The sequence below is a fragment of the Abrus precatorius genome, unplaced genomic scaffold (assembly GCF_003935025.1).
Source record: "Abrus precatorius isolate BTA unplaced genomic scaffold, Abrus_2018 Scaffold4, whole genome shotgun sequence".
Lineage (NCBI taxonomy): Eukaryota > Viridiplantae > Streptophyta > Magnoliopsida > Fabales > Fabaceae > Abrus > Abrus precatorius.
Window position 1 is genome coordinate 15021427 of NW_020874384.1, and position 27443 is coordinate 15048869.

A 27443-nucleotide genomic window follows, 5' to 3' on the forward strand; every position below is an offset into this window, starting at 1 on the left:
AAGGACAAATATTTTTTAAAGAATATAAGATATTATAGTTAAAACTGAAAAATTTTATATTATAATTTAATCTTATTTTTAGAATACACTTATTCTTGATTAATAATAAATTTGATAACTTTAATCTTTAGAGTTAAGTTTAAATATTTAAAATAAAAAATATTTAGAAACAATATTATAGTTATATATAAGAATGTAATAAATAATTATTATAATCGGTTACTTAATTCAATCTTAAATATTGAAATTAACCATTTTTATTTTTATATTTTTTTATCATAATTTCAAATGAATACATAGATTATGTGAGTTACCATTTTTATTATAATTTGTATCATACATTAATTAATATAGATTTTGAAAAAAATAAAAAATAAAAAATTATATTTAAAATATAAAATTATACGAAATATAAATTCTCTTAAAAATTCAATTTTTAATCTCTTAAAATTTTGTAATATTTTCATTTAGTATCAATTTTTTAAACAGAGTTCACAATTTTTTAAATTTATATTTAGAATACATACTTAATCTTTAGTATTAATACTTATTTATAAATTAATTCTTATAATTTAAATTTATTCGATAGTTATACAATATTTTTTTTACATTATCGTATTTAATATTGTCAACATGATTTTAAATGATAAATACTTGTTTAAAAATATTTATTCAAGTGAAAATTAATTATAACCTTATTTAAATGCTTCGTAAAAATATAAAAATTAATTTATAATTTAATTAAAATATTATAAAAATAGAATAAGTCAAATTTTATAAATCGACAATTTTCAAAGTAACATTTCAATAGCCTAATAATATTCATCCGGCACAAACATTTACAGCTATCCTTAATTAATGACCATAAATCAACAGTGAAATTAGTTGTACTATATACTTCCACTTGCATTGTTTTTTAATAATTTTTTAAAATTACACTAATTTAGTAAATTCAAAAAGGAATGCCTTAAATAAAAAAGCCAATAGTGCTCATAACAAGTTGACGCCCAATAATGAAATTATGTCAATCAGCTGAAAAGCTAGGTTTATAATTTATTGCCAGCTAACTAAAAGTTATTTGACAAAATTATGGAATCACTTTTTTTTTTCAACAGATAAGTTTTAATTCAAAAATTAGTTATTTTAAATTAAATTAAATTAATTTAAATAATTAAATATAAATAAAAATTAAATATCAATTAAAAATTATTATTTTTATTAAAAATTACCTTAATAACACAAAAAGTACAATAGCATATTATTATAAGAAAACATTAATATACTCTTAAAAAAATAAATTTTATTTTTGTATACTTTTATAAAAATATAATAAATACTTTTTTAAAATACTTAAAATCAAATTTAACGCTGGTAAAAGTATATTTTTTGCACTAAATCAAAGAAGGTATTGATTGTTGATGACATCGGTGTGAGCGGAAACTGCTACCCTAACGACCTTCATCTGTCTATTCATCATGTTTCTGTCTTCCGCACCACACCCAATCAATCCCTCCAACCCAACTCACCACGTCCTCACAACACCACCGTGCGTTCTCCGCCTCTAATCTTTTTCTCTCGCAATTATAATAATAATAATAATAATAATAATAATAACTCCAACCTCTTTTTCTCTCTTGAAATTTCGCAGGGAAAAATCTTTGGCTGTTGTACTGGTCGGTAATTTTATCTCCCAAAACGACTTGCCTTTTATTATTTCTTTCGTTTTATGACCGACCAATCATCCTTCTCCCTTCCCAGCTGTCAAACTTTGTTTTCGTTTCTATTTTCTTTTTGGTTAATTAATTTTAAAAAATAAATAGTTATATTTATGTATTTTTCTAATTCCCAATGAAGAGTGTTGGCTGGTGAGTCAAGTTGGATTGGTGAGAAAGGGAGTGGAATGCAGTGAGAGAGACAGAAAGAGAGAGAGAGAGAGAGCGATGGTGGTGAGGAAAGTGGGTAAGTATGAGATTGGGAGAACGATTGGGGAGGGAACCTTTGCGAAGGTGAAGTTCGCTCAGAACACAGAAACTGGGGAGAGCGTGGCCATGAAGGTACTTGACCGTAGCACCATAATCAAGCACAAGATGGTCGACCAGGTATTACTACTACTCTTAACTTAACTTTCCTAATTAACAACCAGTTTCGTGATAGTAGTTGTGATTAGTATGTTTGTATTTTGAATTTTTATTATGCAGATCAAGAGGGAGATTTCGATTATGAAGCTAGTGAGGCATCCTTATGTTGTTCGTCTGCACGAGGCATGTCATCATTACTGCACTTTACTCTTTGCTTTCTATTTTCGTTAAGGTCACTAAGGGCCTGATTGGTTTCCGTTTTCAAATAATAACTTATCACCTAATTCCGAGTCATGATTGTTTGGACTTTGATGTGAGGAGCACTTCTTGAAACGTATTTTATGAATTTTCCTTCATTAAATGTAAAAAAGACTCACACCGACTCAATGTTTGCTCTGATAAGCCATTACTTGTCGGTGACTCACAAGCCCTTGATTCTGTTGTTAAACATTGTTTTCTTCAGGTTCTTGCAAGCCGCACGAAGATTTATATCATATTGGAGTTCATTACGGGTGGTGAATTGTTTGATAAAATTGTGAGTAGCTCAACATGGAACTGTCTTCTTGTTGCTTTTAGCGTAATTTTTTTATTAATCACCACTCATGATATTGGAGATGTTGATGGAGAACGACATAATTGTGCAGATACACCATGGGCGTCTGAGTGAAGCTGAATCTAGAAGATATTTCCAACAGCTTATTGATGGGGTAGATTATTGCCACAGTAAGGGAGTTTATCACAGAGATTTAAAGGTTTGCATTGAGTGCGATCTGAAAAGTTGTCCGTCACCTGTTACCCTTATCAAATTCTTCTAATTTTCTTTTTTTGCCTTGTGCAGCCTGAAAATCTTTTACTCGATTCACTAGGAAATATGAAGATTTCAGATTTTGGTTTGAGCGCATTGCCTGAACAGGTGAGCTTGTTACTACCAAATAGCTTTTATATATGGCTTCGATTCATGTAAGATATGATGATACCAATGGCTTCAAACTTGTTGAATATTCTCATAGGGGGTGAGTATCCTTCGGACAACATGTGGTACTCCGAACTATGTTGCTCCTGAGGTAAAAACTAGGGTGGCTTGTTGTTTAGTTAAATTTCAGTTTATATCAATTGCAGATACTAACTAGCCTTATGCTGGCATCTATATTTTGCATTTGATTTTTGTGGTCTTAGGTACTCAGTCACAAGGGTTACAATGGTGCTGTGGCGGATGTTTGGTCCTGTGGGGTTATCCTGTATGTCCTACTGGCTGGATATCTCCCATTTGATGAGCTTGATCTAACAACCTTATACAGTAAGGCATGAATTTACACGTTACATGTATATTTAGTGTAGAATATATTGTTTTGTAGATCAAAATATTTATTTTGCATATATGGACATGCATAAATTATTATTTATTAGCAATTTAATATTATGACAGGTGGTAATACATTTGCTACTAGGGGGTCAATTTATCTATTAGTTTTATGTGGTGAAAGAGCGTTCAGAGCAACAAATTGACCCTGAATTGTGAGTGTGAATTGGAAATGAAAATTTCATTGTTAGTATCTTGTATCTCTTAATAGGTGCTGGCTGCAGTTCTGACAGGCTACAATTTCTTGTGGTTAACACTCTTCTATTCTATGCCCAAAGGCTTGAGATATATTCCATTATCTCATGGTTTCTAGTCTAGATGTTTTCATTGAAATGGAATTCAGATTGTTATTGATACTGATGATTTTTCTTTGGTTTTCTTGTTTGTTTCTTGCAGATAAATAAAGCAGAGTTTTCATGTCCTCCTTGGTTTCCCTTGGGAGCAAAAACACTGATACATAGAATTTTGGACCCAAATCCTGATACTGTAAGTATTTGATATGCACAACAGTTGAGACACAACCTTTCACTATCAATTTTAAAATTAATGTTGTTTGACCACAGAAGCTGAAAATGAGTTGAGTCTTTGATATCTGTTGTAATACAAAGGCATCTAAAAAACCTTAGAGTATGAATGTATAATGATATGTAGTTCTTATCCATGATTGTGAACTGTATGACTTTTTCCCTTTAAAAGTGAATGGAAATGTGGAAAAATTTACGGTTATGTTGAGAGGATCGAATATTCAGTTTTGGCATATTATGATTTTATTTTTTCCTATTTGGATATCAAAACAAAATATTTTTAGTGTCTTTCACTGGCTATTGTTGATATACAGTCTTAGTTGTTTAGACTAATTTTAATATGTAAAATGGATGGCCTATTATAAAAATGTGTATTTCATACTAAAGTAGTTGGGCATTTTAGTACCCATAAAATGTCCCCTCATAGAAGAGCCCTTTGATGAAAGGCTTGAAGTATGAGCAATGCATGACCTTTCGAATGATATTGAATTTAATTACAAAGATTGAGAGTCGTAACTACCAACTTCCATAAATGCTTAAGGTTTTATGTAGAGGCTCATGAATGACTTTTATACCTCAATCTTTAAAGTAACATAACACTTCTTTGGATGTGGAAAGACTAATCTTAGATGAAACTTTTGAATTGGTTTAACTCAATGGTGATCTGTAATACTTGAGTTATTTATAAAATGTTCACAGTCTGACTACACATATCTCATTGGCGTGGATCACATATTTTCTCAATTTCATTGAGCAAAACTTGAATTAAAGTTGTGTTTCACATGATCATTCTTTCAAGTACAGACACCACATTGCATGGATGAACATGCTATATTCATATTTAAATTTCATGGATTTCTTCCATTAACTGAATTGGACCCTCCCCCACTTTTTGTGTAATATACTAATACCAGCTTTCTGATGGATTTAAATCTTCGTGATCCTGATTGTTTCTGACAAGTATTTCCCTTGTTGTTCATGGTTGTGCATGTGCAATTGCAGCGTATAACCATTGAGCAGATAAGAAATGACGAATGGTTTCAGAGGGGTTACAATCCTGTCAGTCTTCTTGAATATGAAGATGTAAATTTAGATGATGTGAATGCCGTTTTTGATGATGCTGAGGTCTGTTATATCTCTAAGATTTTTTGTATTTAATTTAATCTATCTACATTTTTTCGGCCTACCAATTCTCAGTATTTTTAGAATGAATCTAACGTAGATTTGACACACTATTTTAGGATTTTAATTTGGGATTATTTGTTATGATTTGGGGATATTATTCTATTTTGAATTATCCATTCTGGCACAAATACATAAATACACGATCAACGTAAACATTTGGGACATTTTTTTTTATTATATGAAATTGATATTTCCTTTATCTGAATATTTGAAACATGGTAGAAGGAGCACTCTAGGCTTGTTTACCTGACCAAGAAGAACCCTGTTGGTTCCTGTCCAACATCAGAATCATATATATAATGTGTCCGCATGTCCACAACTCTATTTCATAAAGAGACATAAAAGAACCATAAACAATAACAATATTTGTTAAAGATATTTTGAAAACTTAATTATACTTTTAGTCCCTCTAATTTACACTATGTATGATTTTACCCGTTCAAGTTTTTTTTTTTAACTAATTAAGTGGTTATATTTTTAGAATTATACAAATACAGTCACTTTTTGATTTTTTTTATACTTAAAATACTCAAATTATTTTGGATATCCTAATTTTGAGGAAGTTTGTAATGAAATTAGAATATGAAGTAGTTTAAAAGGCTTAAATGTATAATTTTAGCGGAAACTGGATAAAATTTTAATGATTTTGTGGGACATGGGATCAGGGTTTGAAGAAGTGAAATTTTGATTTTTTTTTATTGAGAAATTTTGATGTTTTGGTAGGTTAGTTTTGAATAAAAGACATTTTAATTGATTCAATTTAGAATAAAAATTAATAGGAAATGAGAACTTAGGAGTTTTCAGTAGAAAAAAAAATTGACAAGAGAGACCAATTTGCTAAATTTTTAAAATATAGTACAGGGAGTTAATTTACTCAAGAAAAGCTTGATACCAAAATTATACATAATTCAAATTAGAGGGACAAAGATGCAATTATGACCTACTTTGAAATTTCTTAGTCCTAGAAAACCATTCCATTACTAGCACGGTATCATTGAAACTCTACGCTCTAGTGTACTGAAGAAACATCAGGGAAGACGAATGGGATTTTCAGTTATGGAAACTGAATGTAATGCAAATTGGAAAAGTACCAGTGTTGTTTTTTTTTTTTTTTCCCCACATTTGGTATTGTTTTCTCAAAGAGCCAGGCTTGGTTTTTCTCCTGCTGTATTCATATGGTAATTATCCTCCAAGTTTTGCTGACCTGATGATTGTTTTGTCACTGAAGGAACCTGCTGATCAGCAATGTGATAACGAGGACACAGGTCCTTTAATGCTTAATGCATTTGACTTGATAATTCTATCTCAAGGCTTAAACCTTGCAACAATATTTGATCGGGGTCAGGTATTTAATCATATCAGTTTGTTTACTACAAGGCTCAATAATCATATCTACAAATGGTCAAATCATAGCCCATATAATGTCCCAACTCCCGAGAAACTTTGCAGGAATATAGATTTAATCCATATCACAGGTTCCTGCGAAGTATAATATATTCTAGCACCTCCAATATTGTGTCATTTAAAGGTCTGAACACTATTTTCCATTTGAGGGTATGATCTCATATTTCTGTCTAATATCCTACAGGACACTGTGAAATACCAAACCCGCTTTATCTCTCAAAAGCCAGCAAAGGTGGTTCTATCAAGTATGGAAGTTGTGGCACAATCAATGGGATTTAAGACACATATTCGCAACTACAAGGTAGGTAGCCTGTAACACACATGGTTAATTGATTTATCAGTTTTCCCCTCCCCCTTGCTTCCACTGCCTTTGTTGCTCTCCATTCTTTTTCCCGTTATTTCGTTCAATCCAGTACTCACAATTTTCAAATCCTTAGCATCTGATCTGATTCCATTTTTTACATGGCATGAAACCTACCTAAAGTCATCATATCAAGTAATATTTTTTTATGAATTTCCAGATGAGGGTAGAGGGCATTTCAGCAAATAAAACATCTTATTTCTCAGTCATCCTGGAAGTAAGTTTCTGGCCTCTACCAGAATTTCAACAGCCTTTTAACATTTTGGCTAATTAAATACTTCTTGTTTATCTGCTCAAAGATTTTTGAAGTGGCTCCTACGTTTTATATGGTGGACATTCAGAAAGCAGCTGGAGATACAGGTGAATACCTCAAGGTGAGTTTTTGGAAACCTCAGTTTTGTATCAATCCTGATTCCGGAGCATATAACCTGGTTGGATTTAATTTATGGCAAAAGATACACTTGTTAATGTTGCAGTTTTACAAGAACTTTTGTAGCAATCTTGAGGATATAATCTGGAAACCGCCTCATGAATCAAGCAAATCAAGGACCTCCAAGACTAAATGCAAAAGACGATAGTTTCATCACTCGTGATGGTTTCTACTTTGATGGAAAAAGAAAAAAGATAACACACAAAAAGTAATATGGAACAAAACATTTAAAGAAGGGTTGACATATAGACACATAGGCCATATCAAGGTTTATATGGTTTGCGTAACCCCAACCTCCTACATATCTTCTTCATACCCACCCTAGACCGTACCGGTCATCATTTCATACAGGAGAGGAGACCAAATTCGATGAGTTATATATAAAGGGAGTATATAATCTTGTGTTTGGTGTATGGAACTCTTATTTTGTATTTTAGTTCTATCACTAGAATTTATCGTGCATCCCTAAGAGTAGAGTTGGTTACAATGTACGTTATTTGTTATCAGTTATCGCTGCCACAACATCAAAGGGTATTTGTATTTGTCACTTGGCTTCATGTGATTTGTATATTTGGGTGCATAATTGAAACAAGAGAAAGAAAGCAGAGAAATGGGATTGTACAATGAAATGTCAAGTGCTAACTGCTAAGCGTGTCCTGCCTCTTGCCCTCCCTGTCCCGCTGTTTCCATTATACCCTTACCTTGAATTACGCTGCGTGGCATCTGGCTTTTTCAAAAAATTTATATTTTTATATAACAGTAATTTAGTTACTTGTTTCTTCATAAAAACAAAATTATGATTATTCATTTGTGAATATAGAACTAATTTTTAAAGCCATGGCAAAAATAGTGAGTTACATCACTCAACATTTACTATAAAATGTTCAAAAGAAAAATGATTTTTAACGGTAGTTTTTCATTAATTTAAATAAAATTATTCGTTAAGTGGTACCTTGACAAATCTTAAGCATATATTCAGTGATCAGTTAATATTTGATGTTGCATGTAAAGTGTATATATATAGTCATATAAATCTATTATGGCTGCAACTACAATAATTTTTTATCAATGAACCCATTATAAGTTATTGTGAAAAGGAAAGTTTGTTCTTCACTTCTTATTTTATTAAATGCGTCTTGAGTTACGTCGTTGTTAACTTTTCAAGATTATTACATGCATATGAGAGATCAAGACACTCTACTCAAGTCAATGGCCATGGTCTCAAAAAGAGAGATTATTTAGATCATTTTATAGTTTTATTTTTCTTCTCCAATCTTTTGTGGGAGCTTGTCTCTAATAAAATAAAAACCAAACAATAGAGTGCAATTTTTTTTAGTCAATGATCAATTGTATTCTAAAAATAAGATTAAATTATAATATAAACTTTTTCAGTTTTAACTATAATATCTTATATTCTTTAAAAAATATTTGTCCTTTAAAATAAATTACATTTGTCATGCAACAGCCCACTAGAAAGATTTAAATCAAATTGGAAAATTACTGGAATCGTCGGAAAGTGTTTGCTACAGTATATTCTTTCTAGATTAAGGGGTGTGATTTCTTTAATATCTCTAAAATTAAAGAGTATGTATGTCTTTTTAAATAAATCACTAACTCTATTACGTAAAAGAGTATAAAATACTTCCTGTTTTAAAGAGCACTGTAGAATTTACCTCGTCTGAATGCATGTACATCATCTTAAGCAAATTGCTTCATTTATATATAACCATACCGCAGCTACTCATGAAGGTGATATAATATGGTTCTAGTTGAATACGCATATACAGTGATTGGCGTGAAGCAAATTATTTGCCCACTCACCATTGCAAAAGTTTCAGTCCCCTGCAACCACTTCATTCTTCTCTCCAATGTCAGGTTTCCACAAGATGTCTAGCAGGAGAGGAGGTAATGAAATACTACATGCTTAATTTTGAAACTTCTTTCAACTCATCGTGTTACTGGTTTTCAACATTTACTTGGTTTAGCGACTAGCCAGTGACTAGATTGGATTAGATAAAACAAAATGAAGTGATTGAATCACGGAACAAAAAATATGGACCGAAGTTGGGCTGGAAAGTATAATGGTTTGTATTTGATTCAACAAACAAATAAACTGCAAATGGCCAACATGAGTTTGACACCAGTTTCCCACATAAGTATGGAAGCTGCCAACACGAACTGTGAGTAATTTATGTATATTTCCTAATTACCAGTGCTGCACCCTCTTGATAAAATTTATTCTTTTGTTACGTAATTTTACAAACTTAAAAACCTTTGATAAGAAAAAATAAACATACAATTTCAAGATATTATAGAAAATGAAAACCAAAACAAAATTTTTATTACATCTTGTTTATTTTCTTACATAGATATTAAAATGGAAAATAATAACCAGCAATAAAGCCAAAAAAAAAATATTTCTCTATTATCACGAAACAAAATTTGTCCTAATTTGGATTTGCTTGAACTGTGTCGCAGTAAATCTTGCCACCATGCCCATGGCCAGCATCTTCAGTAATTCCGGCCATCATTTGGGACTGGCCCTGTTAGAGATGGATAAAGGCGAGAATAAGCTTCACTGGGTGTGGTACCGTAAATTTGTATGAACAGAGCCATGCCCGGGTCTATACAGTTACCCTCACCAACTGGTGTAGCCATGTGTTGCGGAGCACTTTCTTGGTACACTCCGGACACAGGTGAAGAACCCCCAAGTGCATAACCACTCCCAGTCACGTGGGAAGCCAAAGCGGAATGGGCTTGTGAGTGGGCTCCCAACTCATAACAGTGGCTTGTCACGTAACTTTTCGGCGTAGACAATGGTGGAGCAACCGAAGTAGAATGGGCTTGGGCTTCTTGAGACTGGTATGCATATCCACCATTGACCAAGTGGGGAGGTAGAGCATAATGAGCGTGTGATTGGCCCCCCAAAGCATATCCATCGTTTGTCACGTGACTTTTGGGAGTAGAGATAGGTGTTACAACGGAAGTAGGATGGGCTTGGGCTTGGGCTCTCCATGCATTATCACCGTCGGTCACGTGGCTCTCTGGCACTGGTAATGACATTGGAGTCCAAGCTTGGCCATGCAATGGAATGTTGTGATTCTGAAGAGGAAGATTATTAGCCATTTTTACGTGATCATTTGCATTTGTATTCTTCAGAAAACTCTGCAACTCGTTAGTCAGGAGCCATTCCAGACGAAAAGCCATTCTTACGTGATCATCTGTATTTATATTCTTCAGAAAACTCTGAAACTCGTTAGTCAGGATCCGTTCCTCCAATTCCAATTGCAACTGCGTAATAATATCTGCATTACCATCAAGCATAGAAGCAGTGGCAGAAGAATCAGAATCAGAATCAGAATCGGAATCGGAATCGGAATCGGAATCGGAATCGGAATCGCCTTGGGATGACTTCGGAGTTTGATAACATGGGAATAGGAACAGCTTGAAGTGGCGGAACTTGGTGGAGGCGTGACACACTCGATCATACTCAGCCATCATGTTCTCTAGATCCTCGTCGTTAACAACGGAAATTAAAGTGTCAAGATCCTCGCCGGGGAGTTGGTATTTTAAAAGGACGTGGTTTTTGGTGAAGGAGTGGATGTTTTTCAAGAGATGGAAGAAGTTTATGTTGCGATCAACTTTCATGATTTTTATGTCTCCGCCAATGTAAGCGAGTTTCATGTTATTGGATGGCTTGGGGAGGATTTTGCCTCCGTATCTGCAGATCAACTTCACTTTGGAGAAGGGATTTGGGATGTTGTGGTTCGACATGGCAGCGAGAGAGAGAGAGTGAGAGTGGATGAAAATAATTGTGAAGGCTGTCTCTCTTCTTATAGTAAGTTTATCTTCCTCCTCCTTATTTTATGCTAACCAACTCTATCCACCTGAGCAACCGAATAATCAGATAATAGATATTCGCATGTCAAATTTTAAATTTTAAATACAACATCATAACTACCAAGCCGCAAATCATTATCTTACGATGTAAATAAACAAAATTACGTTTCTGTTTTTATTTTATAAGATTAAACATTTGTTTGACTTTAAAATAAGATAAATTAATGCATACATACACTATACATATTTGTCTATATGAAAAGTCAACAAAAATGCTGAAGTCGAGTGAGATAAACAAATACTAAAAGCTAGTCAGTTAAAATTTAACTAAGTTAAACACTGGTAACAGTTGAATTAAAAAAAGACTATTATTTGGATAACGAGGACTTAATTCCTTACTTTTTCACACAGTTTTGTCGTTAAATTCTTGAAAGACTGTTCTCACTTCTCGGTTAATAAGTTTTTAAACCAACGATATTTTTATATTTTAAATAAATTAATTTAATTTAAGTGCATTAAATATAAAATTTAGTCTTAAATTTAAAAATCCTATTTAAGGTATGCTTAGTAAAATCATCTCAGCGTATAAAAGTTAATTAGAAGTTGAAAGCTTAAAATTAATAAGCTAGTTGATTAAAATAATAATGTTTGATAAAATTAACAGACGATAAGCTGTAACATAAAATTAAATTATATTACTTGATCTATAACTTGAAATTTTATAATAAATTATATTTTTAAATAATCATCGTTCTTATATTCAGTTTTTAAAAATAATTTATTATCTTAAAAATATGAAATATTATTTCACTAAATTATATTTTTTATCGTTATAAATATTAGTTATTTTATGATAAATTTTTATAAAAAAAATTTGTTAGGATTTAGTTAATAAAAAATTAAGAAATTATAATTTAATTATTATATAGTTAACTCTCTTTCGTTAAATATTAAGCTGACTTGAGATATAACATACAAACTTGGAAGATGGAGTTGGAGGGAGGATAATAGAAAATGGGGTATATGAGAGTGTGGGGTTGATAGGGAGAAGTGGGAGAAAGTGTAAGGTTGGGGGTGCAAGATGGGGTTGAAAGAGAGAGTAGAGAATAGAATGGACAAAAGTGTAAGGTTGAAGGCGGGAGTGCGAAGTAGGGTTGGGAGGAAAAAGTGAAGAATAAGGTGAAAGAATGTGTGAAGGTAAAGGTGCATGGTAGGGTGAGGAAAGGGGATAACGTGGTAGAGTTAGAGTAGGGGTGTGAGATTGTAGGGAAGAGGAGGGAGAGGGAGTGAAAGGAATTATAAGAAAGAAATAAGTAGAGAATTTTTTTTATAAACATTAAAAATATGTTGAATAATTTATTTATAAATATTAATTTTAAATAATATAATTAAATGATGTAATATATTATGTGAGAGTGTTGATTCAACTTTTTATGAAATAATTTAATATTTAACAAAATAAAGTTAACGGTAAAAATTAAATTTTAAATTTTAAATTTTTTAAAAATTAAATCTTAAAAAAAATTTATAAAAATTTATCATAAAATACTTAATATTTATTTGGATAAAAAATATAATTAAGTTTAATTATTTTTATTAAAAAATTTATATTATAAAAAATGACATTTAATGATTTATTCAACTAATTGAGAATTTAATGATCTGATGACTGATGACGATGATAATAAATGTATTAAATTAAATTTTTATTATGTCAAACAACATGAGTTTATTATCCATTAAAACTAAAAGCTTAAAATATGAATTTTGAAAATTCTTAAAGATAAAAATTTAAATTAATAAATTTTTGTGTTCAGCATTACAATTTAAAAAATGAAATATTCATAGTTATTTTATTTCATGATTTATCACGTGAATATTGTAACAATAAAATTAATTAAAAAATATTTTTTTTAATAAATCATATTTTAAAAGTAAATTTGATTTAATATGTCTTTTTATTTGTCTTTAAAAATAAAGTTGATAAAAAAATTAAATTCAACAGAGGTAAATATTAATACTATAATTAGACACAAGAATATTAAATGAAGATAAATTTAGTATATTATAATAACTTTTAAAATATTAAAAAATTAAGTAATTTTAATTTGTTTATTAATTTATATAATTTGGTTCAACGCCGTTTGCAAGAAAGACACAGTATATAGTAGAAAATTTGAAGAGACAAATTCCATTCCTAATTATCTTACATATAACCTATTATCTATCTCTCATGAGACTTGAGTTATTCAGCAGAGTATATATTTTAGTTTACCATTTTTTAGTTATCTGATTTTCGTCTTTGTCCTCTTTACATTGATCTTACGTCCCTTAAGCATTTGAAAACGCAGGAAAGAGAAGAAGTAACCTGACATAAAGAGGTGAAGGAGGTTAGGTTTGATAGAATTGATCGGAAAGATAATAGATCTGATAGTTTGTGCGGTTTATGAAGGGTGAGCAATGGTGAAAGGCGTAGTTGGAGAAGAAACGCGACTCAACTCCATTGAGGATCGACTCAGCCAAGCCGCGCTTCCAGCTGAGGCACTCGCTTACTCATTTACTGATCAAAAACTCTCTCTCTCTCTCTCTCACACACACACACACTAACATCACTTTCCCCCAATTGGATTGCAGGTGGGCCTTCTAATCGGCAAATTCAGTTCCTCTTCGGAGCGTGCCTTCATCTTCGACCTCATTCCCACTCCACCCAACGACTCGGCCCAACCTCCTTCTTCCATCACCCAGCCCGATACCAGAAAGGCCCCCAAATCCAAATCTCAGCCCATCGATTCCTCTTCTCTCTTCATCGACAAGGGTTGGGTCGCCGAACATGCTCGCCAAGTCTCTAGAATGCTCCTCGGCGGCGTCAAGGTCGTTGGCCTATACGTTTGGGTTAACGACACTGCGTTTAAGAATTCAACCATTATGCTTTGCCAGGTTCGTTATTATTTAACAATTAACATTGATAATTGCTCGCTTAATCGTACTTGTATTCGTGATTTATGAATGTCATTTCCCTTGCAGACCGTGAGGGAAGTTGCTGAAGCAGCGCCAGTTTCGAATGTTGACTGGGATGAAAGATTGCTTCTACACATTTGTTATAGTCCAAGGAGGTAACCCTAATACTTCTTTTTTTTCTTGCGATGTGATGTTGCTATTGCATTATTATTAATGTAATATATTATATATTTATTCTTATATTTCGAATGCTACTGTAGGTGGAATTGTCGAAGCTGCTCCCTGTCTTCAAATATTACAACTAGTAGTCTACGGCCTTGTGATTTTAAAATGGGAAAGGTTTTGAGTTCCCTTCAAACGTTTAAGTGCATGTACAACTTTAACCTGAGGTAACAAGAACAAAAATATTGTAATGTTCATCGATTGTGCACTGAATCTGTTGGTAATTTGAGTTCTTGGACATGGTGTTGTGTCTTGCAAGGTTACCCGTATTGCATGACAGTGTGTCCAAGTTCCAGACGTTGAGTGATATTCTTCGTCATGCTATATCTGTTCATGCCAAAGAGCTTACAGGGGCAAAGGCTTTGATTGATGGTAAATTGGTAACTACTTTACTCCCCTGCTAGTGAGTAGATTTCATTCTGCTAGATTGTTGATTGTGAAGTTGGATGGAAGCAGCTAGCCCGCTACTATTAAATTGCAAACAAGTGTTCATTGTTTTGTTTTGGCATATGATCTAGTGATTGCTTGTTCACTTTTTTTTCCAGTATGTTAAGCTTCGGTATCTAGAACCAATTACATTATTAAATGGCCCAGGTATTTGACTATTTGTAAATATTCCAACTAGCAAATGAATGCAATGCTTGAATTGATATGTTCATTAGCTAGTGCTGCATCAATGAAGTCAGTGCAAAGCTTGATGTCCAGACTCACTTAAATCATAAGCTGTTACAATAAGATTGCAATTTGTTGAAGGTTTTCTGGTTTTCTATGACCGAGACAGTAGTTAAATGGAAACAGATTATTGGAAGACTCGCAAAATGATAGAGTATGCCCTATATTTACAACCTTTTTTACTTGATAGAACAGGATATTTAGTTTCATACTGCCACAAGGTGTGGGGCACAACAAAATTCACCAAACACATCAAAGAACATAATCCTAATGTAATCAGCTTCTGGACAATCTTCAGTTAAATGCACTGTTTCTCTGAACTTGAAGAGCATTTCTTTTGAGCATTTCTGTCTTAATGAAGGACTTAGAAGGAGCTTCAAGTGTCCAAAGTGGTTTTTCAAACAGGAATTTCTCTTTATCAGATAAAAAATACCTTTTAGCCTATTGGTTAACAGATACTCCTGTGCTAGAAAAATGGATATGATCAATAAAACTTATTCAATAGGAATTTTATGGTGCTTACTGATTAGTTGCACAGTTCTATTGTGTTTGGTGGTTGTCTTGAGATGTACTTAAGTTCTTCATTATTTAAAAATGGTCACATTGCCTGATCCCTCTATGCCATTATTTTGTAAGAAATTTATTTCTTCTTTATAAATCTAGGTTGTTGAGAGTGAACCATGCTCATCAGAAGGTCTGCACGAAGTTGAATTGCTTCTCCCATTTCTGAATAATAGTTTTGTTGAAGGTATGTTTGCATACAATCTTATTTCGTACAAATATTCAGGTTACTGTTGCTATTATTATTTTTGCATTTGTTTAAAACTTCATTTTCTAACATTAACAGTTAATATTTTGTAAAGCATGCAGCCAAAGAGATGTTGTTGGTATTCTTTCATTTAGTGGATCGATATGTTCTTTTGCATATCTGAATTCAAAAGAGCCAATTTCACAAGCTGTCGCTGATATAAAGGTGAGCCAACAAGTATCCATTTTTATTATATTGATGATTTTATGATGAAAATTCTGTTCTTTGATTCATGGGCTGTCTTAAATTTGGCTTTTGTTTGGAAATATCTGCCTTGAAATATGGTTAGTTGATTGTATACCTTCTCTCATGGGTTTCTAGAATGAAATGATAAATTCACCAACTTTCCTCTCTTCCTTATTTTGTCCTATATTTCCTGGATCACAATTCTGTACATAGGGGGATATTATTGCAAGTCTGCAAAGTAGATTGGATATAATCTGTGATGAGGCAGATGGTGATTCAGGTAACAATCATGATGTTGGAAGCCAAGTAAGTGATGAGTCTGAAAAGCCCGTTCCCCAACTAGTGCTGCAATTGTTAAGGTATGTAACTTGTAACAATGGTATTTTTTTCATTGGCATACTTCAACTTTGCTTTCTGTAAAAGCATTACCAAGAGTTTATTCTTGTTCTTGATGCAATCCAATGGTTCCTTGCCTTCTAAGTTTTTATTATCAGATACTCTGAGGTGTGTTTCGTAATGACACAGATGCAGCGCATGCTTGCTTCATCTTGTGTGTTTTATAAGGTTACTGCATTTTATATACCTGGATTCTTATTCTCGTACAATGAGCCAAAGGGATTTGTCATCTATCCCTAGTACTCCAGGCTCCATACTAGCAGGGTCTGGGGAGGTAGGCCTTTTCCCTGCTAACAAAGAGGCTATTTCCCAAATTTGAACCATTGACCCAAGTTACAAGGAAGTAACCTTGTTGTTTTATTAATATAATGTTTCACATGATCATTGAGTCATTTTATTCTTAGCACCTCGTTACCATGCTGATAACATGGTTTATTATACTTTCTGGGAGATTTCAGCCTTTTATTTTTGTTTCAATTATATTCTTTGATGCATGAATCATAATAACACATGTTCATACATTTAGGAATATCTTACCTTCATTGCATTTTACAGGTAGATCTGATTAGCTATTTAGGCAGATTGTTATTTCATAATGTTTTCCTAGGGTTTTGTTCATTTTGTGAGCCTGGTGACTAGGTTCAGTTGATTTGATTGCTAATTTAGTAGTTTGTAATGTTTAAAATGAAAAGAGGGAGTGTAGACTGAAGAGTAGCAAGGTGGGATTTGAACCTGGAACCAAAGAATCTCCCAAGGGACATCCTTTTTACCCGGGATGCAATGCTTGTTGATATTCTGAAACTTCATCAGGGTGCAATTGTTTATGGAATGGATTGTTGATTAGCATCTCGTGTAAAGTGATTGTAGAAGGTTACATAGAGAGTAAATCTAGATAGCTGAAGCTAACATTCTACAGCTATGCAGGGATAAACATCTTTTAAAATTTGATTGGGCCTAACTCAACTTTAAGAGCTAGCTCAAGGGTGGCAGATTGTCTAACTGTCATAAGGAGTATTTTAGTCATACTCCTACCAAATGTGGTCATCTTAACATCTAAAAGTGATAAATTGATAATCATGTCAATTCATATATGATAATGGATAATTCAGGCATTTTATTATTTTGGCTTCCCATGCTCTGGTTTGTTTCATTTGATTAAATGTATCATTCTCTTTTGACAGAAAAGGATGTAGTCTTCCATTTCCTAGAAGAGTCTTTACTCCGTGGTTAGCAGGGGTGTATGTGTGTGATTACTTGCAGCCTTCTGAAACTGTTGAGGTTTGTTCCAAATCAACCTGGTATTACCTGTTGCATTGCGAATAAAGTATAAATGAATTTAAATGTGCTTGAATTGAGCGGCATGAATTACGCAGTTTTCATTTTCAAATGTCAACATAATTGCAAGAGGCTGCCCAGCCGGTAAAAACCAAAGTAATATTATAATGTTGGAAACTCCTGTAAACCAAAACCAGTAAGAGACATAGAACGTAGAACAGCGCACTTAAGGATATCATTGTTTACTGTTTCCAGTTTGCCTACATCAGCCGATGTTTTCATAATCTAGAGCTGCTTTATTGCTGTAGCTTCTACAAGCTTATCACTGTTACAATGAACCTGTACTTTTTTTCCTTAGTATTTTGGCTTAATTGCACTTTCGGCTCCTATACTTTATTGTATATGCAATTTGGTCTCCCTAGTTTTAATTACTCACATTTAGTCCATCTAATTTTTCAAATGTTCAAATTAAGTCTTTCACTTCAAAATTTTATCTAATAATTAATAAAAATATAATGAAGGGATGACATTTTATTGATTTATACAAATAAGTAAAGAAAAAATGTACAAAATATTTAAATAAAAATACAAAATAAAATGTATAAAATATAATAAAAGTCTTAATTTTGGGGTGGACTTAATTTTAACATTGGAAAAACTAAGGAGAACATTGGAAAAACTAAGGGGACTAGAATGTGAGCAATTAAAACTAGGGAGATCAAAATTATACATATGTTAAAGTATAGAGACAAAATGTAATTAAGCCCATTTTTTAAGAAAAATTATAATTCCTCTGATTTTTAATTTTCGTTTTTAGGTTTTAAAAGATCATTGTATGGAGTTATTATCCATGAAAGCTCCAACTGATGTCTCTACAATTCTGGAGCCTGAAAAAGAACTGCTATCTTTCAAAACTAAATCTTTCTGGGATGTGGCGGTGCCCTCATATTCAGAAATTCACCTCGTGGAAGATAAGAGCAAACTTAATGGCGAAGGTAAGAGTTCAAGTAGTAAAGCTGTGAAGCCGGCTCACATTAATGTTGTAGCTGCTGGTCTCATCCTTCTATTATCTGTGTTAGTTGGTTTTGTGTTATTCTTCCTGAAAGGTTAAGGGTGATATTAAAAATTTTCTCTCAATGGAATACACATTCTTATAGTTTACAAAGCTGCATGCGTAGTTGGCAACTATTTTACTTTGAAATGATACAACGGCAGATATGGAAACAATATTGAGCAAGGTCCAATGCCTTATAGCTTTTTGATCATCTTCACCTGGAATCAACCCAAAATATATTGGTTTTTGTGGATTTAAGAAAATTAACTTCAATTTATTTTACTGCGATAATAGTACATTTTGGACTTAAATGTTAAATAATTTAGGACTTAGATTATTGAATATTTTCTATCATATGAAGTATAACAATTATGTTAGTATATTCACTATGCCAAAAATGTTTAAGTTATAACACTTCGGCACATGTTTTTATAGCATTTTGCAATGATATCTTTTTTTCTGGTGTAATAGTATGTGAAAGAAAAAATATTACAGCGCTTAAAATGAGTTTTAGATAAAAATTTATTATAGCATTTAACCGTGGAAGCGCTTTAATATGTTATATTGTATTATTTTTATAAAATTTATTTGTATAAACACTTTAGTATTACTGCAATTTAATCTCTTTAAGCATAGTAGTTCTTATTCATTGAAGGGTTGAACTTTTAAGATTTTGATCATCCAAGGAAAGTTAGGTTTAAAATCACCGATTTGACCATTGCTAATTAGTTCATTAACCTGCACAAAACTCCTGTCACACATGGTCTAGGGCTTGAAAATTTTGGTGACCTTTTAGAATAGGGCCAGTAGGTCATTAGGTTTAACTCAAGTTAATGCAATTCCGGTTCACCATAAAAAGGCTAATTTTTAACCTCTTTAACAAAAATATTAGAATGTAACTTTAAATAAAGATAAATTTAAAATGGGAAGGGTCACAAAACATACTCTAACACATTTTTAATTATTGACTAAAATTTATTAAAAATGAGTAAAACTCAAAAAATTAAGTCACAATTTTAATTAAAATTTTAGACAATATTAATGCATTTAAAAATGAGAATGTGTTAAAAAATGAATTTAACTTTAAAAAAGAACAAATTTAAAATGCAATTAATTGTTTAAAAGCGAATTTATGAACCAATTATTATTATTATTATTTTAATCCATGTGATCTAGTTAAAATAATCTTACAATTAGAATTGAAGGAAATAATATATAAAGTTATTAGAGGTATTGTCATTTGATATTTACCTGATCTGAACTCGGTTATATCCACTCATTCTCAAACTTAGACCAATTAAAGAAATAATGAGTCAAAATTTGTAATTGTTGAACTGCACACGAAAAGACGACTGACTCGATACTCGATCATTTGCCTTAATTACAAGGCCATGGAGAAGAAAAAAAACTCAATTATTTTTGTTGGTTCACATATATTCAGGATAATAGTTTATTTAGGCCAGTTAAAAATCGAAAAATTCAAAATGCACAGTTTACTTCTAAATCAATATCTTCAATCCAGTTTTACCAAGGAAAGTTAAAATATGTCAAAGGAGCGTTAACCGTGAATAAAAAAGATCGCAATGTCTTTTGTCCATACATGAAATTGAGCCATTTAAGGAATGCTAAAATGTAGTATTCGTTGTCGGCATCCATCTTTTTATCATAAAAAGTTGATACCGTGTTGCGTTTAGCATCGTGAAAAGCTATAAATGTGATTGAGAAATAACATAACCGAAGAAAATTCCATCATGTAACAGAGCAGGGAAACCATCATTTCGCCTCCCCATTCTCAGGATGTTTCCCGTCAACAGCATCACTGGGAAGGTCAAGGCCATATGGAATTTTGCCAGGATAGTTGGTAGAGGACTCATCTGAACCTATCATACTGCAAAAATGAAATTCAAAGGTGAATTTTCTGCAGAAGCTTAAGAGTAAGTTGTTCTTCAAATAAAATGCTCACCGTCTATCAACGATAACCACTGAACGTAGCTCACAATTAGCAAAGCTGTATATACAAAGAAACAGAGAATTAACTGTGTAGTCGTGTGAAAGTTTGATTCAAGCAAGGTTTGCAAACACCTATTTGCTAAAAAGCTTTATTCTGTTAAAATTGGTTATGATATAATCAGAGATTGGCTTTTCATACAATTTTTCGTACAAACTATTTTTCACCTTCAATTTTAAGGGGAGTAACAAATAAAGGTTAAAACATTTACATTATGATGTTGTGCACATGTTGAGTAATCGTGAAATTCCCTTTTCTTCATCTTCTATGTAAACCTCTCAAAAGGGAAGTGGAGATTATTACCACATAAACTAAATGATACAGAGAATTAAATTAAACAAGCAAACACAGAAGAAAAAGATGTATTTGGAGATTAGCCAATATATCAAAAGTTGTCAGATGAGTACCCGAAATATAATAGAACAAGTCACGATCTTTTTTCCTTTTGATATTTAATTTCATTTTGATGCGGTGATATGCAAAAAAGTTTTACACTGCTATAGCCAATAATGAGTTACCATACTATTTTTTGAGTTTGACATCTTATCAATTGTGAAATACATTAATGATGTGAAACTTGTCGTTGGAAGATAATGTGATACTTCTTAGTCCTCATCAGACAAGTAAAAAAAACACTTTTTTATGCTCTCTGTCATATATCTCAAAACCTGCACATGTTATTCTTAAAAAAGAAAAGGCAATACTTCCATCCTATTTTTTGAGAGTGACATCTTATCAATTGTGAAATACATTAATGATGTGAAACTTCTTAGTCCTCATCAGACAAGTAAAAATAACACTTTTTTATGCTCTCTGTCATATATCTCAAAACCTGCACATGTTATTCTTAAAAAAGAAAGGCAATACTTCCAGAGGAATACTAACTGTGTACAGATTTCATTCTTCACTGTTGGATGGCAATCATTTCCAAAAGCACTTAGGGCATGAAACAGAAAACCGCTGTGGGTAACAACAGCTATCTCCTTTTCTTTACGTGTCCACAACCTGGACCGATAAGGAAATGTGAAAAGAAAATCTGTATTTTTTATTATAGGCACATAGTCATATCTTCCGCTAGATATATCATTTGCATACTAATTTCAGTAACATATTTTATAAGCACAATGTTATGAAGGAATCAGCCAAAAAAAAAGAGCAGATTGTGCAGTAAATCTCAATATAATACCTTCTTGAAATATGAAGCCACCAATATGTAATCATAATGGACTAATACAAATACGTGCTTCAGATGCCATACAGTAAGAAGTAAAAAAAAGCTAAAAATTGGGCAATGACATGCATCATCTGAATGTCGGGATATTATCATACTAAAGTGTAAAACAGCCACTACCCAATCCAACCAATTATAAAATTTTCAGCTTAAGCCCTAAAGCCTACGAATATGAACATCTAAATTCATTACAATCAAGCAGCCTCTTAGGCTCTCCCTACTTCAATAAGATTCTTGTTGAATACGCATATAAAGTCACGGTCCAGAAACATAAATTGAATAATCACACTCACCATTCCAAAAATTTCAGTCCCCTGGCAGCAACTTCTTCATTCTTCTCTCTATTGTCAGGTTTCCACAAAATGTCCTCATCATTTTCTATCTAAACACAATTTACACCATGCATGAATCCCATCTAACCAAACTTCGATTATATTCTAGCAAGTAGCAACTAATGCATCAAAACAAACTTAATAGCTCTATTCCATATTAAGAGCAAATAAAAAAAGACCACTTACCAGTGAAAAATCAATTGCTGGAAACATATGCTGGTACTCTGTGATGCTGCTTCTCTTATCACAAGGATGAACTCCCTAAGTCATAAAAAGAGGAAGCATTACACAAAACTTGAAATTAAATGCCAAATGACGTATAAAATAGCAGGAGAGGAAGTAATAAAATACTATATGCTCAATTTTGAAACTTTTTCTCCTCATCATAAGCTTATCTAATCTAGTCACTAGCTAGTGGCTAAAACACATGCCACGTAAATGCTGAAAACCAGTAACCTCCACCAATTGTTCAATGTGAAAAAAAAAATTGAATATCTGTATGGGCAGAATATAAAGGAATACGAAGGAGCCAACTGCCCAACACACACCCCATGCCCTCACTCCTCATCATATAATGAATCAACAAACTTCAGATTATTTAACATGATATGGGAAACTCAGTTAAAGATAAACAAAACGAAGTGATTGAATCATGGAACAAAAATAAAAGAAACAAGTTGAGATGGCAAGTATGAGCATACAAAAGAGCAGCTCCTTGGGCAGCCGATAATGGTTTGTATTTGATTCAACAAACAAACTGAAAATGGCCAACATGACCTGACATCAGTTTCCTAATAAGCAGGGAAGCAAGATCCAAAATGGCAAGGTAGAGACTGACAACATGTAGTTTCAGTAATTTATAAGGTATATTTCCTAATTGCCGATGCTGCAACCTCTTGAAGTTTGGGAAGAAATAAGTCATGACATGCCAAAGCTAAATATTTTTATCATGACATACCAAATGTTCTCGGCAAAGCTCTACTGCTATAAATGGTGGGGAATTCAGACTAGATATTGCACCACGACCACTATCTCCCACATTGTCATACATCAGAGGAAGTACATCAATCCCATCGGTGTATTCTTCACCACCAAACACTCCAACTGCTGTTTGCATGGTCCTGCAATGGAAAGCATCTGTTCTGTTCAAATACCAGTTTAATATAACCCCACAAAACTACATTTAATAATTTCTATTGTATATATATACGTTGTTTGTAATTCAAAATGTGTGAAACATTCTCTGAATATATTTGTGCTCTGTAGGGTTTTGATCAAGAGAATAAAAATATGTTTTGGAGGAAACATGACCGTTACGCCATCCTTGGACATTCAGTGTTTCAAAAAATCAAATCCGATTTCTGTTGTTCTATATTTAGTTATTCGAGTCTTATTCTGTTAACTTATCATCGTATCTTCCAGTTACCAGATTTAGTCCAACTTGTAAAAGAATTCTCATACACCAGCACGGTCATAACATGTCTTCTTTCAACTTATATCACCTGTAAGTATCTCTATCAACCCATCTGGTGTAGTTCAATAAATCTTTAAGGCCTTGCTCAGAAACAATTTAATGGGAAACAGTAAAAGGAGTAACAAATCTTGACAAAATGAGACTAGTAGAAGACTTAAGGGTGTGTTTGGTATCCGGAATCTTTTAACTTTCTTGGAATATTACTTAAAAAGTTTCCTTACCCATGTTTCATATAAGATATAAAAAAATATTCTTAGGAATTTGAGATTCTCGAAAAACTTGAATTTTGAAGAAATTGAAATTTTTATTTTCCCACCTCAATAGGTGGATATCCTCAACTTTCGTAAGAATCTGAAATTTTTGAACAAAAATGTCCCTTTTTACTCTACTTCACTTTATCAATTCCAAATCATTTTTGTACTTTCTCTTCTCTCTACTTCATTGGTCTCTCTCACGCTCTCTCTTCCATAGCAGCTCTACTTCTACTCTTCAGTTGTTTTTTTTTTTTGTTAGTTTAACTGTTGTCATTATTTGCAGAACTTTATATGGCTTATATTTAAGTTAAGAGTATTTTTGTAAAAGTAATAACATTCTCAAATAAGTTATTTTAATACTAAACATGAGAATGAGAGAAAATAAAAAAATTCCTAATAAATTTACTTAGTAAATAAACATGAGTAACAAGTTACTCAGAAAACACATTTCCAGGAATCTCACTTAAGAAAATTCCAAATACCAAACACCCTATAAAGGAGTATTCTAATTTATAATGAAATTATACCTTAACAAGGGGGAAGTAATAACTAGTTCAATTCTTTTGGAAAGACCACTTGCCTTAACATGTGCTCTCAGATTATCAACCTGTCATAGAGCCGCAAGTACTTCACCATGACATATAAAGAACAAAATATTAACTAAGAAAAATTGAAAAAATCACGTCAGAAAAGCTAGCCATTATAGTTGAAGAGCTAAAGGTCGTATAAAGCCTACACAAGAATCCCATACTACCTGACAATTGGACATGACACAGCCATTTTGACAAGCAATTACCTGCTTCCAGCCAAGAGGGGTCAGGTTTGCATCAAAAAGATCATAGGACAAGTACGCTTCAGGGTTTTTCTCTCCTTCTACATTGTGAAATCCTTGGGCATGTCTAACCTACAAGACGTTAATACTGTTGAACATTAGCAAATAATCTTCTCAAGAACCTACAAATACGCCAACATACAAGCAAGGAACCCCAATATTTTCCTAATGATCCTTTTCACCCTTAAAATATAGTTAATGGAATTTAATCCACATTAACTAAATTTCAAGCACTTCCTAATCTTCTTGAACATCACAGCATATTTTAAAATATCACAGGTGAGTTAAGCTTTGGGATTTTATTTCACACATACCGAAAATAAAGTTATCATCATATAACCCACATATTTTATTCTATAATTTATGATATCATCGTAAGGAGAAAAGGAACAATCTGCTTAAGAGAAAAAGTTTCCACAAACCAGGTGAAGAGTTTTACACCGGTGCAAAGGGTAAAGACTTTGAGTTGCAGCAGTATCCATATCTGCGATGATAAGAAAATAAAGCCAACAAGAATATGTGACTGATGAAACTATCGGTAAGCCAGCGATATTTTTTGGTTCTTTGGAAACCAAGAAAAACCAACTACGGATATAAATAAATCTTGTCTCCTTGAACAACACAAGAATAGCTCCATAAACAGATTGCTCATAAGTATTAGTACCTAAAAAGATTACATGAATCACACAAGATTACGCTACGCCTACGCTCCAAGCCTCATGGAACATACCATAATCACGTCCAAAATTCGATATATGAAATAAAAGAACAAGAAGAAAACAAGATTTGAATGCGCGTCAATCGCTAATAAAGAAGATAGAAACGAAAAATTCCTTAGAAAATGTAATGTAGATTGAATGCTTAGAAATTCTAAAGCGATTAATTAGCATAAAAAACGTGAAGAAGAAAAAAAGAATGGGAGAGAGGAGAGTACCTGAGCGAGAAGAGAAGCAAAGAAAATGAGAACGTTGGCGATGTTCTGAAATGGGAGTGGGGACAAAAGCGGAATTCAACAAAATAGGGTCATGCGAAATGAGCATGGCGCTGCCGTAACAGAATTAAATAATGGCCGTTGTTGGAGTTGGAACTCGCGACCGTATAGAATGTAATACACTTATCCCTCTCCCATCCCATGCCACACACTCATCACACATATTTTACGCAGCAAATGATTGGACCAATCCATGTCGTTGTTGTTTAGTCGGTGTAGTAAGAACTAAGAAGGTTAGAAAAGTCATGTAAAAAAGGGATTCAGTCATGAATACCTCCTTAAGCTACCTGTTTCAAATTTTAACGGGTCAAAAACGTACCTCCGTTTCTTGGGAAACTTCGAAAGTTTATTCGTCTTTTACGCAATTTGCTTTATTATTATTATACCTATCGTGTTTCGGAATAATACCCAACGTGCTAAGAAAAGCAGTAAATATTCTCTATAAATGAACGCATGTTATCACAACTTGCAACTGAAAATTAGATATATTTATTGAGATGAAGTATGAATCCCAATGTCTCTGTCTCACCTTGAATAAAATGTAAAAATTAATGAAGATTCATAATTTAGCAGCTTAATTTTTGTCATTGTATGTAATATTTAGATCTGTTTATTTACTTTGCTTACGATTCATTAATAAAGATCTTTTCAGACTTTTTAACCCACTTTGTATGCTCTTAACAAGTTTTTTTTTATTTTTGTTAGAAGAAAGTGACAATTTTTTAACCTAGACGAACTGGAAGGCCTGAAAATTAGATCCATTCCCTTTTTTTTTTTTCTGTACAAAGATCCATGCCAAAGTTCTTTCTCATTTTTTGTTAATGGACTGGACTACACATTTTACATCATCACAATGGACTGGATTTGCCTCATTGTTGGCCCAGAAAATGGCTACTTGGTAATGGATCAGTGATTCACGTGAATCATAGATTAATAGTGGAAAGTTTTTTAAAAAATTGCAAAATATTGAAAAATAAAAGCGAAATTGAAAATTCAGTTTCGGTAATTACATTTTCTACAAGGTTATAAAAATTATCAATATGTTAATAGTTATCTTACTTAAATTATTATATTAACTTTTTTTAGTAATTTGTTATTGAGAACGTGAATTAAATATAATTTTTCATTTTAAGTTTGAGTTTAGTTTTGTTGTATTGAATATTTAAAGAGGAAATTTATTATCTATACTAATCTTAACTAGACTAAAAATTATTTGTCCGTATATATTTTTAAAAAATTATTAATTTTATTTTGTGAGATAACAACTATATTAATAAAAATTATCTTGACATTTGACAAATTTTTGTTGATAATAATATATATTAGTATTTGTATAATTAACCTTTTCTTCTTCATTTTATCTGAAAGAAAGATTTGTGTTTTTTTTTTTCTGCTGCACAGTATTGGAATTTAAAACGTTATCATTTTATATTTTATTTGTTTATTTATGTTATAATACGAAATGGATATACAGAACGTCAATACTACATGGTGATTAAGATTATACTTTTTAACCTCGTTTGTTTACAAATAGCTAGGGTTAACAATATATACTCAGGCTTCCAGAA

General features: G+C 32.3%; 4 protein-coding genes across 13 annotated transcripts; 2 read left to right on the plus strand and 2 right to left on the minus strand.

Annotated features, from left to right (window-relative positions):
- The first annotated feature begins 1719 nt into the window (after positions 1-1719).
- Positions 1720-8124, plus strand: LOC113864357 (CBL-interacting serine/threonine-protein kinase 8-like). 4 transcript variants are annotated; one of them, XM_027497968.1, is made up of 14 exons: positions 1720-2099; positions 2199-2261; positions 2542-2613; positions 2723-2830; positions 2917-2991; positions 3089-3142; positions 3255-3380; positions 3835-3924; positions 4965-5087; positions 6376-6492; positions 6736-6852; positions 7073-7129; positions 7212-7286; positions 7368-8124. In XM_027497968.1, the coding sequence occupies exons 1-14, from the start codon at positions 1941-1943 to the stop codon at positions 7488-7490; spliced, it is 1359 nt and encodes a 452-aa protein (XP_027353769.1). In that variant the 5' UTR covers positions 1720-1940; the 3' UTR covers positions 7491-8124. The 4 variants fall into 4 exon arrangements, with proteins under 4 accessions (XP_027353769.1, XP_027353770.1, XP_027353772.1 ...); XM_027497969.1 differs by having other exon boundaries at positions 7389-7981; XM_027497971.1 differs by having other exon boundaries at positions 4965-5101; positions 6387-6492; positions 7389-7956.
- A 1729-nt stretch (positions 8125-9853) lies between these two features.
- On the minus strand, positions 9854-11116 carry LOC113866179. Its single transcript, XM_027501062.1, has one exon. It carries the CDS (start codon positions 11114-11116, stop codon positions 9854-9856), a length of 1263 nt encoding a protein of 420 aa, XP_027356863.1.
- Positions 11117-13498: 2382 nt separating this feature from the next.
- Positions 13499-19021, plus strand: LOC113864471 (protein odr-4 homolog). Of its 3 annotated transcripts, none has more exons than XM_027498216.1 (10): positions 13499-13723; positions 13817-14119; positions 14207-14295; positions 14401-14529; positions 14622-14742; positions 15698-15782; positions 15898-16007; positions 16242-16387; positions 17606-17702; positions 18638-19021. In XM_027498216.1, exons 1-10 carry the CDS (start codon positions 13643-13645, stop codon positions 18719-18721), a joined length of 1245 nt encoding a protein of 414 aa, XP_027354017.1. In that variant the 5' UTR covers positions 13499-13642; the 3' UTR covers positions 18722-19021. The 3 variants fall into 3 exon arrangements, with proteins under 3 accessions (XP_027354017.1, XP_027354016.1, XP_027354018.1); XM_027498215.1 differs by having other exon boundaries at positions 18517-19020; XM_027498217.1 differs by having other exon boundaries at positions 18527-18680.
- A 1231-nt stretch (positions 19022-20252) lies between these two features.
- On the minus strand, positions 20253-26013 carry LOC113864472 (phosphoglycerate mutase-like protein 1). Of its 5 annotated transcripts, none has more exons than XR_003504854.1 (11): positions 25819-25983; positions 25307-25368; positions 24849-24956; positions 24580-24659; positions 23283-23445; positions 22511-22585; positions 22286-22374; positions 21647-21766; positions 20973-21026; positions 20717-20761; positions 20253-20641 (listed from the first exon to the last, which is right to left on the minus strand). XR_003504854.1 is itself a non-coding variant. In XM_027498220.1 (10 exons), the coding sequence occupies exons 2-10, from the start codon at positions 25364-25366 to the stop codon at positions 20527-20529; spliced, it is 855 nt and encodes a 284-aa protein (XP_027354021.1). In that variant the 5' UTR covers positions 25367-25368; positions 25549-26013; the 3' UTR covers positions 20256-20526. The 5 variants fall into 5 exon arrangements, 3 of the variants coding, with proteins under 3 accessions (XP_027354021.1, XP_027354020.1, XP_027354019.1); XR_003504853.1 differs by having other exon boundaries at positions 20302-20641; positions 20973-21036; XM_027498220.1 differs by lacking the exon at positions 20973-21026 and having other exon boundaries at positions 20256-20641; positions 25549-26013.
- Between the last annotated feature and the right edge of the window lie 1430 nt (positions 26014-27443).